The 19751-nt window shown below is 34.0% G+C and overlaps 2 protein-coding genes and 1 pseudogene across 2 annotated transcripts; all 3 read right to left on the bottom strand.

The window, feature by feature from the left end:
• Window positions 1-4497: 4497 nt before the first annotated feature.
• LOC103869474 (abscisic acid 8'-hydroxylase 4) lies at window positions 4498-7518 on the bottom strand. The gene is made up of 9 exons (XM_009147562.3): window positions 6997-7518; window positions 6587-6908; window positions 6320-6469; window positions 5979-6227; window positions 5792-5881; window positions 5621-5699; window positions 5368-5474; window positions 5146-5264; window positions 4498-4794 (listed from the first exon to the last, which is right to left on the bottom strand). Exons 1-9 carry the CDS (start codon window positions 7203-7205, stop codon window positions 4698-4700), a joined length of 1422 nt encoding a protein of 473 aa, XP_009145810.1. The 5' UTR covers window positions 7206-7518; the 3' UTR covers window positions 4498-4697.
• Window positions 7519-14813: 7295 nt separating this feature from the next.
• On the bottom strand, window positions 14814-16343 carry LOC103869782. Its single transcript, XM_009147857.1, has one exon. The coding sequence runs from the start codon at window positions 16341-16343 to the stop codon at window positions 14814-14816; it is 1530 nt and encodes a 509-aa protein (XP_009146105.1).
• Window positions 16344-17828: 1485 nt separating this feature from the next.
• Window positions 17829-17938, bottom strand: LOC117134539 (annotated as a pseudogene).
• Between the last annotated feature and the right edge of the window lie 1813 nt (window positions 17939-19751).

Genomic DNA, 19751 nt, shown 5'->3' with positions numbered 1-19751 from the left:
GATGTGTTATTTTTACTTCTAAATATAAAAGCAAAAAAATAATATTTTTTCTATTTTTTTCTAAAATAGAGAAATTTTATTATAGAGTGATACATTGGAACAAATCCACTTCAAATAATGGAGATGCTCTATTTTAGAAAAAAATAGAAACATAAATTGAAAATGCTTTTACAATAATTTTTGAGAAATATATTTCGATAAATGTGTCCTACCTGTTTAATATATTTTAGTAAGGGGATACAAAACGCTTACAAAACTATGAGAAAATTTAAGAGAGCTAAATTATGAGAGAATCATTATGTAACACTTAGAGTTCACGGTAAGCATCCTTTAAAATAAGATTGAATTCACTTTTAAATAAAGCAGCAGCAGCATGAATGATGTTCAAGTGCGAGCATCAATGATCAATGTCTAGTGGTGGAACCAGTCACATTTTTCACTGCGGTTAGTTTAGCTTCAACTATATACTATAGAGACCACATAAACTAGTATAAGCTTATTATTTTTTATCAGTTTTTTTTAAATATAATTTTTTTTTCTATAAAAAAAATACATATGGGTCGTCAAATGACCCTCTTCCATTAAGGTGGCTTGACCAGTGAGTCAGTGACCACGTCCCCTTACCTTCCACCAGCATTTCCACTTTTGATTTTATTTTAGCATTTATAAGTGTTTTTTTCTGTAACATATTTTCTTATTGCTTTTAGTTCTCATCTCCCAGTTTGTCTTCTCAACCTAAACCACCAACAACGATTATTGTTTTTGTCCCATTAGTCAAGTATTCTAAGATACTTTTCTACGTTACTTTATGCGTTTTTTATATTTTCTGTAAGAAAGGGAATTTTAGCAATTTGTATCCAAATATCATCTTCTTCTTTTTTTGTTAAAGAACCAAATATCATCTTTTAATATCTGAAATTGAACATCCTGTTAACGTACGTGGCATATCAATAATATGCATGATAATATATATATCTACCAAGTACTAGTCAGAGTATTGTTAGTTATCTTTTTGTATGTTCTCACTTCTTAAGATCATTCATCGACGAAATTTAGACTCATGCTTTTGGGCAGACATTTTTTTTATTTGTCACGCTTGGAAGCTTTCTTTAAATTAAAAATGGCCAAAGCTATTTTCGTAAGTTTGACTTGTTGTGACAACAAAAAGGACTAGAATAAAACAAAGAACGACTTGGTAGACTCAGAGTCGTGTTTATAGTATTTTGAAAAATACATTTGCCTAAAATCCCTAAGTTTTGTAGAAATTTTAAGACTTTTAATTACAAAAATATTATTTTTACATAATAGTTAACATATTCTCTTGATTAGATTTTTATTCTTATTTGATTCTGAATTCCACTTCAGTTTAAAATAACTAAGTTTATGATCAATTTTGATATATTTATAAATAAAACTATAAAGATTCTACTTCTAAAAAACTGTAAATATTTAATCCACATTTGTCTTCTTTTTATATGCTATGAGTTAGATTTATTTTATATATCTATGATAATTTGGTAAAAAAATTATAAAAATTTGAATATTAAGAAGATATAAAGCATTGGGACCGATCCAGACTTTGAAAAACTGAATTGACTTAAATCCTTTACCGGTTTACTATATTTAATTTAAACGATAAAATTTGTCTTTTAAATAGCCATCAATATTTCAATCGAAAGTCTGCATCTTTGTTTTTATACTACAAATTCATACTTTTTTTTATCATGATTTTAATATTTTCGTTTATAAAAGTTTAGTGGATTTTTTTTATGTAATAATTCAAAACTTTTTAGTGTCATATATATATTAAAAAGATATCAAGTAAAATGTATTTTTTAATTCGCTTTAGGCCTCCAAACACCTTCCGACGCCACTGCCGTAGACTCATTATTTCCAACCATTTATAATGTTAAATACTTGTATATTTTCAACGATAGAGTTTTGTTTCTGCCACGTCGTCCATATATTGATAATGCAGTGACTTTTAATCACGTTTGACCCGAAAAGAAAGAAAAGAAAATTGTAATTTATGATCAGTGTGACCACAACCTTTCTTCTCACCCCTACAAAAATGTCCCGGACAAAGAAGAAACTGGGCTTATTGGACTATCCTAAAGCCCATTTGTAGAGCGACAATGCTGGATGAATCTTAGCGATGACTTAATTATATATGTTAGCGTTAGCCCTTGATCCCATCTGAGAGCCTAACCAATCTTGATAATTCCTAGCTCACAGCACCAAATATCTGATATTCTGAATTCGTGCTAACTCCATTTATTTCTCTATTTGAAAAATAACTTTATCATAACCTCACTTTAGGTAATTATTTAACGTTTTTAATAGCCATAATTAGCGAACTTTGTCAGGGAAAAAGGAAAATCCACATAATTATTCCCAATGGCTTATGTTTTCATAGAGTTGAGATTTAAATCACATAACATTAATACCAATATTCAACCTCCGCTCAACGTAACACATCAGTTTTCACATCAAACCATCCGTATTAATTTATAAGTACGTGTCAGCACTACAATACCATGCATCAAGAAAAAAAGTATGTTCTTGTAATAAACAATGTATAAACTCGTTAAAAATTATCATAGTTATAGGGAACTGCTTTGCCACTGTTTTCACCTTTTACAAGCTAAGTTTATCATTCTTTTTTTTGGTTTGTGTCACTTAGCCAAAATTAAATGTCAATTTTACACAGAATTCAGATTAATTTTGATGTTTAATGCATTTACCCTGTCTGATTATTTGTTCAAAATACCCGGCTAGCAAAATAATTACTTGTCACTATCCTTACGTTATACTTGCATCATTCATGTATATAATATGTGAGTTAAAAATTCACCTACCACACATTCAAAGGGACAACAACTATTAAATTTCCAACACATAAAAATAAAAGAACGAAATATAACTACACGTAAATATATAAGGATGAATCTTCTTCAAGGGAAAAAAAAACTATTTTAGCATGGAAAACAAAAGGGAATAATTGAAAATGGCGATGTTTGGTTGCATGAGTAGGAGCACCAAACAAAAATGGATATAAAATAGACTAAAACCCGAAAAGGAAATCAGTTCGTAAATTAGGTCCCCCTCCCAACTTTGCATTTTCATTGGTACAACACTCAACACTCCCATGTTAATTTACACCCCAAATATTATTATTAATCATAACTAAAGCAAATAAATAAAAAGCTACCCTCCTTTTTATGATCAATGTTGATACTTCTTCTTTTATTTTCTTTTATAATCTTGTGGCTCTAATTTAAAATGTGATGATGATAAACAGTTTTGCTGCTCAGTTCCTTTGATGATATTCTTTGCAAGACTTTATTTTGGAACCAAGAAGAGCGTTCAAATATCATCTATATACTATATGCTCTCCGGAGACAAAGAGCTGTTACACTAATTCTAGTCTGTATATGTTGATATTTGATGGTTTCACTTATTATTCAATTTAAAATCCAAAACACTAGTTATGGTTTTTTGTTTAGCATGATAATTAGTTGATAACAAATTTTCAATAGCTTAATTGAGATGGGAGTAATTAGACCTAACCAAATACAAATTCAATCATCACAGTACTACACGTACGTCTTGGATGAATAAATCATGTTAGAGTTAGGTATCCGAGTTTAACATCTAATAGAAATCATATATATATATATATATATATATATACAAATATTATTCATGAGACTAGTGATCAAATCAAAGCTTTTAGACTAACAGTTTCTACAAAGATAGTTCAGTCATCACTATACAAATTTGACGTGTGGTTAATATAGATCCACTAGCTAGCTATAATCGTGTATTGCTATTACTGTATGCTCTAGAACGAGTTCAATGGTGCTCCACGTGAGATTAAGTTATTAACTACGGTTAATTAGCCAAATTTTAGCACAAAAAAAAACTACTGTTAATTAGGATTTTTTATTTATAACCGTTCACTGAGAAAACGTTGTGTTGCTATAACAACTACGAATTAACGTCGTCAGTTAGTTAGTATAGTAGACCAAGATTTACCAGTTTTGATTAGAAATAAAGACTTGCTCGGCAATAATTTGGATGAAAGGGCCAGAACATAAAGGATTCAAACGAAACAAAATAAAAAATTAAAAAACTAAAGGAGGCAAAGGCCATTGTCAATGCTGGGGAGGACCATTCCTCCAAGATATGATGAAAACAGACCCCATTTTTTAAGTTCTTTTTCGTTTTGTTAAAATCAAAACAGCTTTTTATAGGTGGCCAATTCATTAAACAACACGTGGAATAGCCTCATGAAAGTTAGAAGATGCTCTGTTTTTATGGCAGCTATGTCATTTTCACAGGCCACTCATAAATAGACACACACCTCTTTGATTTTTTTCACATTCACGCTTTGTGGTCTTTCTGTTACCTTCACGTGGCTCCCAGTCTTTTGATTTGGTTTGGTTTGGTTGTTTACCACAAAGAAAACTTGAACCAATTTCGAATGTAATTGAGAATACCGGAATAGACATTTTTTACTCCATAATAGTTGTTGTAGCATGCACCGTGTTAAACCCCCTCAAGGACTACAATAGTGATTTTAAAAGGAAAAAGAAATCGAAGGGGTTTTAAATATTCTTATCGAGTTCAGATAAAAATATAAATTAAGACTACTTACGACAATTTCAATAATAATAAACTTTAAAGGTTGAAGACTAAAGAGAATGTTGTAGAAATGTAGCGGGAAGACCATTTCGAGGGATTGGAAATGGACTGTACTCTATTCCTTTCTCTCCTCCCACCACTTCCCATCTGTTTAATCCAATTAGATAAGAAAAAGAAAGTATGTGTTAAATTTATTCATTTGTATATCAGATGTAAAGCCTATGTTTGAGTTGTATTAGTAAAATTCTAAAAATTTACAATTTATAAGATCGAAATATTGATGTGATTGATTATGCTTAGACAATGCACTGTTATTTTCTCTTTATATTATACAAAGAGAAAAAGCTTTAAAATGGTTATGTGGATGTGGGCAACTATGCTGTGTTATATAAGATCGTAACGAATAGATCAAATCATCTATTTCGCTAAACTAAAGATCGTGGTGCATGGAACTTAAAAGTATAAATTATATAGTAGATAGGAAGAGTATAAACTTACCGGAATTTCGAAACTAAATGGTGGAGAAAGATAAGAATCTGTAACTTGGCGAGCTCGTTCCCGGGACAAGCATGGACTCCACTTCCAAAGGGCATGAATGTATTTGGCTTGGGATTCACCTTTAAATAGTTTCATTCATCACATTAAGTAAATCGTCTCTCTTATAATATATATGTATAGAACTTATCAATATATATTATATTCTAGTTTATCTATTATTACCTCAAATCTAGATGGATCGAAAACTTCAGGATTTGAAAAATATTTAGGATTGTGATGAATATTCCTAAAAAGTGGCATCACTTTCCATCCCTTGGGTATCAAATGTCCTATATACATGCATGTTACAAGAATCATAGATATTAGTGTTTTATATTTTTCTGGACCACAACAATTTTATTTTGGTACATCTCATACGAAAAAAAAGAAATAATAGATAGAATGTTCTAGTAGTGTGAAATGATTTAATTAGTACCCTTATATTCAACATCAACCACTGCTTCTCTGAATGTGAAGGATATGATGCTTGCCATCCTCAAGCTCTCAACTATTACCTATGGTTACATAACAATAAAACATGAACTTCAAATTAATGATAATCATAAAAACTCTAAAATATAATATTATAATATTTATAAATTATTACCCTATGTGTTAGTGGCATATTCCTCGTTTGTCCCCATGTTAAATGCTTCTTCTCTCTACTGTTTTCTTCGACTAAAGCCCTTTGCTCATCCTACGAACATTATAATGAAATATACATAGATTGAGTATACTAAAATACGTATATACACACAAAACGAGAGGATAAGATTCTACACATGTGATCAAACCTTAACAGCTTCTAGAAGCTTCTTATCATCGTGTAAGTACTTAAGAATCCAAGTTAGGCAACTAGCTGTCGTGTCTTGTGCGGCGAAAAGGACTCCGATGATGTTGTCCGCAATCTCTTCTTGGGTTAGCACCCGACCTTTATCGTCCTTGAAGTCGAGTAGATGACCAAGAAAGTCTGTTTTCAAGACACTTTTCTCTCTTCTTTCGCTTATAATCTCGCTTACTATTGTCTTTAGCCGCTTCCTCGCCTTTTTTTAATAACAAGTTTTAGTCAGCTTGGCAGAGTTTACTTAATGTCTGAAGATTAATTGATTCATTTATTCAAGAGATGAGATCATACCATGAGAGCTTTGTGGTAAGATGTTCCGGGGAGATTCATGGGGAAAGAGTTGTAGCCTTTGTCCACAATATTGTAGTTATGTTTCAATATCTCCCTGTAAGAACCCTCCAAATGGCCAAATATGGCTAGAATACCCACATCAAAAGCAAACTGCAAGAGAAAATATAACATTTTTTTATTGGCAGAGCTCAGAGATAGGTAAAAAAAAGTAAGGGAAGGAATTGCATTTGTGTATTTTTTTTTTTTTGGCATTTAGAAAATATATACCTTCTTCATCTCTTTGTAGGTATTGACAATACGCATATTGGTCCAAGATTGTAAAGAAGATATGGCAATGTGTTCGATATCAGGAATGAGTTTACGGATGGTTTCAGGGTACAAAGAGGATTGAACGAGTTTCCTTATATGGACATGATAATCTCCTTGGTGGAAAAATAGAGCAGATGGTCCAATTAGCTTCTCTTTGCTTCTCGGATACGTTGGTTTGAACATATGAGCATGAGTCACCAAGACAAACCTTGCGGCCTCTGGGCTAGCCAGCATCACGCAAGGATAGCTAAGGATTCGTGTTTTGAATATCTCTCCATATCTATACATCAAAAGATAAAAACCATTTACTAAGCTAAGAACATAACCAAAAAAGTAACTAGGATTAAGGGCAAGATTTTTAGGTTTACCTCTTTTGCTTGGAGGTGAAGAAAACATTTGGGTCTTGTGAATAAAGTTGTAGAGTCTGGCCTAAGTAAGGCCATCCCATGGAACCAGGAGGAAGCTTGCATATAGTGTTTCTCTTTTTCTTTCTCTTATTGTTCTTTGAAACCATCATTCTTACCAAAAGCAAGCAGAAGATGAGACTTGGTATAACAAAGAACCAAAGTCCAGTCATAATCGATTATCCAATTTAATATTTGATGCTTCACTTATAATGAAATTTTAGAGGATGGAAGCTTTTTGAACTCTGCAAGAGAAGAAGAGGGAGAAGAAGAAGATATATGGAACAAAACACACACAAATATATGAGAGAGAGGTGGGTATATATACACAAATGTTGGAGTAATTAATAAAGACAAATGTGAGAATATTTATTTGAATTTTATATTAATAATTTTATTATATTTTTTCTTCTCGCCCAAACGTGAGGGGATGACAATTGCTATCTATTCACAATTTTGGTCTCTCAGGCGAAAAAGCTGAATAAATCTAAATGTAGATCTTGTCCATTCTCATTTATGTAGAAGGATATAGACAATTTTCTATTTCAGTTTCTTTTTGGTTGGTAAGTTTGAATATTTGTAAATTTAGTTAATGGGAGCGCTAGAAATCACGATTTAGTTTTATTCATGCTGATATAATTACTGCCTTGGTTTTCAAGGTAATGAGCAGTGTAATTAGATACAACTACAAGGCTCCGTAATTTATTAGCACTAAACTATTTTTATATAACATATCAATTTAAATCAACTATTTATTATATAAAGAGAAAAAATACCATCTACAAATTTGCATGTGTAAAATTCAGGTTCTTTTTCAAAATTTAACAATATGTTACGTATTTACAGTTATTGGAGCTGTAAATTCTTGTAACCACATGATTTCTTGTTTTCCAACATGGAATTGACACAAATAACATGGCAACAAACTAAGAATAGACGACCAATAAACGTTAGACAAATATAGAGGAAACAAAATGTATCAAATTTCATGCACAGAATGATCATTTGACTTGCGAAGTTTCTAACAACATCGTCGACAGAACTGTTTTTTTCCCACTAACTTTCCTCTATTCAACATTTCTATTTCTCCGTCTATATACAAATATGTACATGCATAGATTAGCAAGGGTTTTATGGCATTTTTATTGGGATGTTCTCAAAGTATTTGAAAACATATTATTTTAATGTGTAGATATTATTGTTGAGCAATATCATCTAAAAGTATTTCTTTAAAAAAAATATTTTTTGTTGAAAACTCTCAGTGATCTTAATTATTGAAACATAAATATATCTCTATTTCGGCTGACCCAAAAAAACGAGATCTTTCTTTCTCAACTACAATAGAGGAAATCCACCTTTCACCATTTTAGCCTTCATTTAACATATTGTTTATCTACTGTTATCACATTCTTAGCTCTGTCTTTTTGTTACATTCTTAGCTCTATCTTTTTATTGAATATTTTTTTATTCTTTTAATTAATTTTTAATTGTATTAAAATAAACAATGACAGAGTTTTCTTTTAAGTTGATCAAACCGTACTTTTGCATTATCATAGTAGTGCATAGTTTTAGTGATAGCATGATTAAGTGTGGTTTTTAATTTAGTAGTGGGAACACATATTTCCGGACCGCAATATTGCAAGGATATATGAATGGCATTTACAGTTTACTTAATGAACGGTTTGCGTACAAACTGATCAACAACATTATTTATGGTAATTGTTATGGAGATCTCGAATGAAATACGCGTCTTCTAGCCTCTAGGGAGAAAATTTGGAAGCCGGCATAAAACATTAATCATCAATTTCTTGATTTGATTCGTTTAACCTTTCTAGTTTCTAGTTTCTTCTACATAATACGATGATAAGATGTATAATCCAAATTTAATTATGTATCTCAAATTGCAATTAGCTTTTGAAGTTTAGGTATCACGATCTAAGAAAACAACATGACAATGGTCGTGACAAAATATTTCCATACAAGGAAGAATCCTTTTCTAGAAGGGATTTGCAGTTTTTAGTAACATAACCTAAGATCGATGTTACCCAAATTGTTGCGTATCATTCTTTAGTCACGTTTTATATGGTTGATATATAGACACAGTAAACTGAGATTAATATCTTATTATAATAATTAGTTTAGTCATATATTTTGCATTACTTGATTAATATTAACGAAAAATTAGTATGAATGCCACTCTTTTTACACATCCGAATTAAAGGATTGAAACTTTCACTATAAAAAATAAAATACTAACTTCAATATTTATGAGGCTAGTATGATTTTTCTTAGACGAATACATGTATGATGATTGATCAAATGAGAGGTGGCGAATTTGCCCGAATATTTATGTCTGCAATGAAATATTACGTGAGAGTAAATGAAATGGACTTATGAGGACAAGGTCGGTGCCTTACACATACCAATTGTCTCCGTCTGATTTGAACATATAGACTAACGCTATTCACAACTATATATCATCACAAGGTCATAAACATAAATAAATATCGTTATGTATTTTTCACAGTACATATTATAAATATTCCAAATGGTTGTGTTGGTGTATTCTTGCAATAATAGTAAACTTGTGTTTGCTAATAAATGGCAATGTTCCACATTCAAAATTTACATGACGAAAAAAACAAAACAAAAAAAAATTACATGACGAGAAATGGTGAACTTACCGGAAAATATGACAAACATTTTTTTCCACTGAAACTAGGGCTAAACTTATGCGCTTAATCACTATAGCTTACCTCATCTGGTGGTGAAAATTTAATTTTTAAGACATTGGTTCGACGAACAAAGAATTAGCTTCTGTCTAATGGACTAAAGCAAAATGATACTGAAAAATACTAATATCAGTCTTTGACTTCAAACAAATATGTTTTCCCTACGATTAACACTAATGCCAAGTCTAATTTATACCTAATCCGTATTCTTATTAGAAAGTAGTGCTATATCACATTCTCTGATAAGATTTTTTTTGTGTGTACTTTGGATTGGATCTTTTTTCTTTTATGAAAGATTAGTTTCGAAAAAAATGGCTGCCAGAAAAAAAAATAGTGGTGACGGACCGACTGTATGGTTGCCGTCAATTGATGAACAAAAACAGAAAGAGAAAATTAACGAAAAAGGAAATAATATTGGGGGAAGGGAGAGAGAATCCAGTATAGTCGGCGTATCGTGTTCACGTGATGACGTGACACAAAGCGGGACCCGTTTATATGCAATACAGCTCAGTTCCTTTTACCATCTGATGGCGGGAATCTCTATCCGTCGTTTCCGGTTAACCACTCGGGTCCCATAAACTATAGACCATGGGTCCCCGTTAACACGTGGAAGCTGGTCATGGAGCGTGAGCGCACGCTCGGCAGACATCAGGTGATTTTATTTTCTTGGTTTGATGAGAAAAAAAGACGAGTGTTACTGTTTCGGGGGATCTATTGGTTATGGGTCTGAGATCGTATCGACACAATAAAAAGACAAAACCGAACAACTCAAAGCTTTGTTGGTTTTGGTCGGATCTGGAGACTTCCATTAAGGAACAGCAACCATTTTTAGTTTTACTTGTATAAGCTTTTTTTTTTTTTTCCATCTGGTCTTTTCATTATAAACAAAAGTATAACAACCAAGTACACAAAAACTTTGAAACTATCTACCGTCACGTTCTAACTGAAACAAAAAAGAGAGCCATCTTGGCTGACCCAGAGCAACATAAGATTGGAATCTATTTTGAGAGATCACACTCTGAGCTATCATCTGAGCACTCCTATTAGCTGCAGAAGGTTCAAACACCACCTTCCACTCCAAAAAATTTTCCACCAAGTTCATAACTTCTTTTACTTTGAATTTGAAGGAAGGCCATGCTTTTGGCCTATTTATTGCATTAACCAAGACACTTCCTTCAAAAGCAAAGTACACCTTCAGAAGCTTATGACTGATCATACTTTCCATGGACCAAAGCAAAGTTAAGAAATACGCTTCATCCTTCGTTTTCACCGATCCAAAAGCACGACGACTGTGCAGACAAACTACACCATTTGAATCGCGTAACACCCACGAAGCTCCTACAAGCTTCTTTTTCTTTGACCAAGACATACCAATATTACATTTAAAGGTCTCAGGAGGTGGTTTTCTCCATTTAATCTTTCTCACCTGTCTAACACCCTCCCATTCACCTTTATCTTCTGAACCTAAGGACTGAGCTAGGAACCACAACGAAGCCTCCTCTTCTGCTTTTTTCCAAATTTGCATCCCATCAAACAAAAACCCTTCAAACAACAAAGAGTTCCTGTTCTTCCAAATATACCAAAGCGTCCAAGGAAAGACCCTAACAAGTTCCTCCACATTATTTCTACCTTTCATCACGGAGAAGATGTGATTCATGTTTGCATAGAGGGAGATATCAGAGAACCCTGCCCGCGGTGATGGAAATCCCGAAATCGCCCAAACTTGTCTTGCAAAAGAACAAGTAAACAGAACATGATTTATAGACTCACCATCCAAACCGCAAAGTTGGCAACACCCATCACCTTTCATTCCCCTATCCAGCAGACAATCATTCACCGCTAACGCATTTGATAAAGCCTTCCACAAGAAGACTTTAATCTTCGGTGGAGCTTTAATAGACCAAACCTGAGCCTTTAAAGGGTTTACGGAAGGTTGAGCTGTCTGCTGAGCCACGAGGGTCTGATTTTTAACCATGAACGCCAAATCATACCCCGTCTTTACTGAATAGACCCCATTCCTTGTATGAGTCCACAACCAAGAATCATTATCCGAAAAGACCGGTTGATTTTGACAAATCAAAACCCTATCTCCCGGAATCATAAGCTGCTCTAGCTTATTCTGATCCCATCTTCTAGTCTGAGGGTCAATCAACTCCGATACTTTCAAGTTAGTATCAAAGAACCTTTGCCTTCTAATCGGAGGTCTACACATTCCATTTTCATCTTGCAACCAAGAATCCGTCCAGACCTTTAAACTATTTCCATTTCCGATCAAAATTTTTAGACCTTTTAAGAGCAACTCTCTGCCATGCAAAATGCTTCGCCATGCATAGGATGGTTTTGGCCCTAGAGAAGCAGAAACCAAATCTGAATTCTCAAAGTATTTTGCTTTGACAACTTTGGTCATCAAACAGTCCTCCGAGTACATCAATCTCCACGCTTGTTTAGCTAACAAGGCTTGATTAAAGCACTCCAAATCTCGAAATCCCATGCCACCATGTTCCTTTGGTAAGCACATTTTCTCCCAGCTTATCCAATGAATTTTCCTTTTATGCTCAACCGCACTCCACCAGAATCTAGCCATTGCAGTTGAGAGATTTGAAATGACCGTTTTTGGAAGCTTGAAACAAGTCATTGCCGACACTGGAAGAGCAGATGCTGTCGATTTAAGAAGAACCTCTTTTCCCCCTTGGGAAAGAGTTTTTGCATGCCAACCAGAAACTCTTTTAGTAACTCTCTCCTTAATGTAGGCAAAAAGGTTAACCTTGGAGCCATTCAAACATTCTGGTAACCCAAGATACTTTGATGCTCCTCCTTCTGCCTCGATCCCCCATTTCCTTCTGATTTTCCTCCTTACTTCTTCTGATATCCATTTTCCAAAGGTAATAGAGGACTTGTTCAGATTGATGACTTGTCCCGTCACATTCCCATATCTCTTAAGAATTCTTGAAAGATTATTGCTCTGATCTTCAACTGCTTTACAGACCAACAAACAATCATCAGCGAAGAGTAAGTGATTTATAGGAGGTCCCCTCTGGCCAAATTTCATTCCCGAAACAGCATCTTCCTCTTCAGCTTTATTCAAAAGATGCGATAGTCCTTCAGCGCAAAGCACAAACAGGAATGGCGACAACGGATCTCCCTGTCTTAAACCCCTCTGAGGCACCACCAGTCCATGAGGTTGATCATTAATTAGAATAGAGTATGAAACAGACGAGACACAAGTCATAACTCTATTCACCCAATTTATATCAAATCCAAAAGCACAAAGCAGAGACCTGAGATAGCTCCACTCCACTCGATCGTAGGCCTTCGACATGTCGGTTTTAACAACCATAAATTCTTCACCCATCTTTTCAGATGAACCCAACGAGTGCACTATTTCATGGGCAATAGTGATGTTGTCTGACAATAATCTCTCATTGACAAATGCAGATTGAGTATTTCCAACCAAGCTTTCCATCCAAGGCTTAAGCCGTCGAACCATTATCTTGGACACCACCTTATAGATGACAGAACAAAGACTGATAGGTCGAAGATCTGAAACGGATTTTGGTTCAGGAATCTTCGGAAATAGACACAGATGGGTATAATTCCAGTCTTTTGGGAGAATCCCTGAAATGAAGAACCTCTGAACCTCCATAACCACCTGCTGCTCCACCAAATACCAGAATTTTTGGAAAAATAAACCTGACATCCCATCTGGCCCCGGAGCTTTGGAAGGGTTAATAGAGAACACCGCTTCCTTCACCTCTTCTGCTGTGACAGGTTTAGTTAGATCAAAATTCATTTGCTCCGATACTTTTGGGATGAAACCTTGAAACCAACTATCAAAAGGTGCTGGGTTAGATGATTTGAAAAGGCTGGAGAAAAATTCAATAGCCACATTTGCTTTATCAGCTTCTGAGAAAACTCCAACTCCATCCTCATTTATTAACCTCTCAATAGTATTCTTCGCCCGCGCAGCCTTAACAGAGTTTTGGAAAAACTTTGTATTGCGATCTCCAGCAAACATCCACTTCTCTTTGCTTTTCTGCCACCAATACAATTCTTCATCTCTGTAGGCTTGCACCAATTCTTTTTTAAGAGCGTGAGTTTGATCAGTAGAGGGATTGCTAGACGATTGCTGTTGTTCTAAATCCCACTCTAGCTGTTGAATTCTATCCCTTGAGTTCCAATTCGAACTTCTCTTCAAACCACTCAGAGCTCTCCTACAAGCTTTAATTCTCGAGGATACCGATTCCACCCTTCCTCCTTCAGCAAACTGCCAAGCCTTAGCCACATTCTCCTTTATACCTTGTAGTTCCAAAAATCTTTGATCAAACCTGAAGCTTCCTTTAAATGAATCTTGAGCTTCTATGAATTTAATAAGAACGGGTCTATGATCTGATCCTCTCTTATCCATGAAAAGTTGATTTGAGCAGGGAAACTTCTGAAACCAAGCTTTGTTTCCAAAACACCTATCCAGCCTAGATTGAATCCAAAGCCCTCCTCTTTTCCCTCCCCAAGTGAACCCGTTACCATGACTAGGTAATTCCACCAGATTTGCAGCTTTAATCATCTGGTTAAAAGGCTCAAACGACTCATCTGCTCTCCAAATACCCCCGTCTTTTTCACCATTATGTAAAATATCGTTGAAATTCCCAAAAACACACCACCTATCTTTCCTATTTACCCCAATACGAGAGAGCCTTTCCCACAAGTCACATCTACTACTCCAATCAGAAGGTCCATAAATACAGGACACATAAAACGAAACCGAGTCCAACTGCACTATACAATCCAAAAGGTTTTTATTTGCAAACTGAAACTTTATATTAACAGACTTTTTCCAGAAGATAGCTAAACCCCCCGCCTGACCAACAGGATCAATGGTAAAAACCTTATCATACCCCAACGACGCCTGAAGGTCCACCAAAACATTTCTACAGTTCATGGTTTCCATAAGGAACAACACCTCCGGGAAATGTTTTTTACGCATTTCCTTTAGGCGAGGAATTGTCAGTCCCTGAGGCTGCCCCAGACCCTGACAATTCCAACTGATTATGCTTATCTTGGCTTCGGCGATCCCTCACTCGGGATCACCCTTGATTCTTTAAGCTTTGCAGCTTTCCAACCACGATCATCTTCAACCAATGTCTTTCTCTTGCCACCTATCAGATCACCTCGCGCTGAATCTCCATAAAGGTCTTTCAGTACCTCGGGAGAGTTGCCTTTCTGCTCTTGTCTCTTCTTAATATAGGGCCTTCTTCTCCGCTTTGGTAGTTGTTGGAGAACCCCGGATGGCCTAACCATAGAGTGACTAGGACCATATTCCGTAGAGTTTCCTTCAACCCTTGAAGGACACACAACATTCCCTATATCTTCAGAGAAAAAAGAGGCAGAAGCATAATTCATCGGTGCCCCAACCTTACTCCTCATACCCTCATCCACAGTCAGCCTTAAATCTCTCAATCTTTCAAAAGCACTTCCTTTTCTCCCCGCATCTAAAGCAGAGGCCATTAGTTTCTGTATAGGTTCACCTTCCTTCTGCACCACCTCCCCAGGAGAATTGAGATCAAAGTCAAAGACAATCCCTTTGCCTTTGTCTAACTGCTTTGTAAACACCGGCGGTTCCTCCAATCGCAGCATAGTCTTCTGAGTAATTGGATTCTTTTCAGTTTCAGCCACCGGCGCTCTAACCCTTTCAATTCTCACCAACTTATCTTCATCGGAAGATGAAAGCAGGTATCTCCTCATCTCATCTAGGACTTCCAGAGAAATCTTCCATCTCCCCTTAAACTTGCAGAAACCAACTTGATCTTCACTTAGAACTCCAAACAAAGGATCTCCCTGCTTCAAAACAAGCTGAGCAGACTCCTTGTCGTCTAAGACTTTCTGCCTTCTCTCAATTGATTGGTTTCTTCTTCTTCCCACAATGATAGGACATACCTCTTTTTCATGATTTAAACTTTGGCACTCATAACATCTTTTCCTGATTCTTTCATAATTGTATAAGACCACAGCTGATCCTCCCTGCGGAAGGTTAACTACTTTTGACGTCCTCAGCGGTCTGGAAACATTAAGTCGAACCTGAACTCTAACATAATCTTCTCTTTGTGGCTTATCAGGATCAAACGCTACAATCTTTACCTCTCCCGCTAGCTCTCCCAAAGCTGTGATCGCTTCCTTCGTATAGTGATTAACCGGGATGTTACGAATTCGGACCCAAACTAACATATACTGCAGGTAGTCCGGTGGAGGATGTTCAACCCACCGATCAATAGCCAGAGCCCAATCATTAGAAGTGTGCACTCCCTTCTCCAAAACCTCCAACAAGTCGTGTTCATGATCAAATATAAACTGAAATCTCTCTCTTGATAAAGCAACCCCTCTTACTTTGCCTTGCTTTTGCCACTGGCGTGGCATATCAAGGATAACAGTTGAGACCTTCTGACAATCCAGATTCAGAATCCTCCCAATTAGACTTCGTGAATTTCTTTCTGAAGAATCAAACTGGGGAAGATCTGGCATCTGAAAAGGTTCATCTTCCTCCTGTAGAGATAACTCCAGCATCGCTTTGTCCATCGCTGCCGACATCTTGTAATTCGTCAGAGAAAATGATCTTCACGCGCCACCGATAAAACGTAAACTTTAAAAGAGTTTGAAGATTAAATGGATAAAGATAAACTTGAACGGTGTTTGAGATAACTTTAAACGGTGGTTTCCCCTAGGTGATAATACCAAAGCTCTACTCAAGTAAGAAAGGAATCTTAATTTGAGAGAGAAACTGGGCCCAAAAAAGGGATTTTTTTCCTATAAATTTTTACTTGTATAAGCTATTATTATTTATTATACGAGTTTTTATTTCTCAAGATTACTTCCAAACTAACAAACCGTCCGTAATCCTACACATAAATTTAAAATATGAGTACAATAAATGAATGTTTCTTACAAGCATTTCCATAATATACTTTTCTATTCAACCACAATCTATTTTCCAATAAAACTATCATATTTAAATTTATACTTTTTTATAAAATTATAATACAAAGAATATTTTATTCATGAAATTATATATTTGATTAAACTTTATAAATTTTAATTTTAATTACTTTTACTAAATTATTTGATACTCCCTCCGTTTTTTTATATAAGTCGTTTTACAGCTATGCACGTTGATTAAGAAAACCATTAATTTCTTATATTTTCTAAACAAAAATATCATTAATTATTTACCTAACCACAATTCAACCAATAGAAAAATAGAAGATATATTACCATTGGTCATACAATATTAATTATTAATAAATTTTACATAGAAAACCGAAAACGACATATAATTTGGAACAAAAACATTTCTCTAAAACGACTTATATTAAAAAACGGAGGGAGTATATTTTATGTATGACGAATACCATATCATATAATACAAACTTACTTTTCTACATAGTTTGGTAAAATGAAAATAAAATTAAAAATAAGATTCATTTTGAAGAGAGATAAACAATAAAGTACTTTGGGTACGTGTATATATATATAAATATTAATTATTAATTTATAACTTTAATGAGACTTAAAATATTACTTTATTATATTATCAAACTATGTCATATTTTATACCGATTTAGTTTGGAATCGAATATTAATTTATTGTGTGTTTTAATTATAAATCAATATTAATTTAGGGATTTTTAATGTATACAGCATTATATATCTTTTGAATTCTGATCACATTCTATATATTCTCAGAAAAAGTTGAATATTTATTTCTTCAAAACTCTTAATTTTGATAGTACATGATATAAACATGTGAACAAATTGTCAAACCCTAAAATAGAATTGGAAAACCAGTTCCAAAGTAAATACTTGATCCGACTTAGCAACATTTTTTTCTTATATACTCATGTTCGGTGACGGAACTAACATAATATATAAAAAAAAACTAACATAATATCAGATTGGGTCATATGATATGATGCATGCAAACTGTTGTTAAAGATTTATGTTCTTCTTACAAAATATCTGGCGAAATTAGTTTATTGACCTTTGTAAATTCATGTCTACAAAAAAAATTTGTAAATAAAAAATTTGGACAATTTTTTTATTTGTGCGTATCATCCTTGCGCATGGGACAAGTTAATCTTCTATGTATCTTCCATGTCTATAAATTTGACCACCGTAAAATAATGTTCTCCCTCTTCTACTGCCACTGCCACTGTTCGTGTTGATCTGTATAAGAAGATATACAAGCTATTTATCATCAGAGGCTAACCATTAACTAATGCATTTAAATACTGAGAAATTTAATATATTTTGGGGAGAATGAAAACGTAGATGTTTGTGGCCCTGTGGGTATCTCATATAATCAATATGGCATTACGATAAACTGTGTAGTCAAATTGCAGTGGTTGACTTGGCTCCACGCAAATGCTCTCACTCTCTTTCGCAAGTCCTTTAATTTTTGTTGTAATAATTATTAAATCAATAACAAAGGATCCGTTTAATGATTAAAATGTTGGAATCATAGTACTTGACATGCAAGCTAGTGACACGAGTAAAGCCCTTTTTCCTTTTTCTTTCTTTTCTTGTTTCCTTCCCATAACGGTTTTATAAACCTTACCAACTTTTTAACTAAGATTTTTACTGCTTCGGGTTTCATTTCTTTATTTCTCGGTTTCAGTTTTCACTCCCTTTTACTTACTTGTGGTATGTATTTAGTGTAAGACAAATGTAGATATTTAAGACAATTTTCAAAAGAAAAACATAGGTATATTTTCTTGAGGTCACGCATGGAGAAAATAAAACTTTCAATTGCTTCTTATGCACCATACCTTTAATGATCAATAATGCCTCCCTTTTCTTTTTCTTACGATACACATCCATGTTATGTATTCAGTGTTTGTAATGTTAGATGATATCTATGTTTATATAAATAGAGAATATATATGGAAAGAGAGATATATAAAGTGAGTGTGGGTAATGATTGGGAGGTTTACATGGAGCACAAAGAAGGATGACTCATAGACACTCCAAATTGTTTAGAGACTTTGCAGCATGACATTGAATCTTCTCCTTTTATTCTCTCCTTTTTACTTATAATTCTTCATTTTCTGTACGGCTCTTCCTCTATTATCTTAGTTTTATTCTTTCTTTATATCTATCCACAAACAATAATATAAATATATAGAGATATGCAACAATTACAATTTGATAGATATATATATATATATATATATATATATATATATAAAACATCAATAGTTACATGCATACTGACTAAAGTTTGTAGTTTTAATGACAATATATAGTTCAAATCCGGGAATGTGTGTCTATAACTCATACACGACAGGAAAAAACATTGATCATTATAAGAGATGTAGATGTTTTAAGAAAATAAACACATGTTTGCTATACAACGTGATTAGGTTAACACTAATATTCCCCCACTGACAATTAGTTTCAACTGCAACAAAACCATATATAGTTTGAAGACATGTGTCTGGCTCATAAATGTCGAACAATTAAAGTGAATACAATGTACCCTTAAGTGAATATATAACCATATCAATTATGATAAAGATACTACAAGCTTTGGTTGAAATGTGACAGAAGCATGTTTCAAGTATATCATTGGTCTTTTATTCTTTTTGTGGGATGCACGCATATCACTTATCAGCGATTTTAGGACACAGTAAGAATATGGAGATGAACGGTTTTTAGCCACTTTTGCCATAAGCAAGAATTGAAAATTGTCTTTAAAATGATTAATTTTGGAAAAAAATGTAAATAAATAATATGCAGAAAGAGTTGCAAGAATGGAATTGAAACAAAGGTGAGCAGAAGAATAAGATAAAAGTAAACTCAAAATCATTGCCAAGTTTGTAACTCTCTTCGCTCTACTCCACTCATGTCTAGTTCATTATCTCTTCGCATATATGTGATATTAATCACATAGATTCACTGCAAGAGAAATCGAATAAGAAAAGGGAAAGGGAAAATGTGAAC

The sequence above is a fragment of the Brassica rapa genome, chromosome A05 (assembly GCF_000309985.2).
Source record: "Brassica rapa cultivar Chiifu-401-42 chromosome A05, CAAS_Brap_v3.01, whole genome shotgun sequence".
Classification (NCBI taxonomy): Eukaryota; Viridiplantae; Streptophyta; class Magnoliopsida; order Brassicales; family Brassicaceae; genus Brassica; species Brassica rapa.
This window is presented reverse-complemented; position numbering and strand designations above follow the sequence as displayed.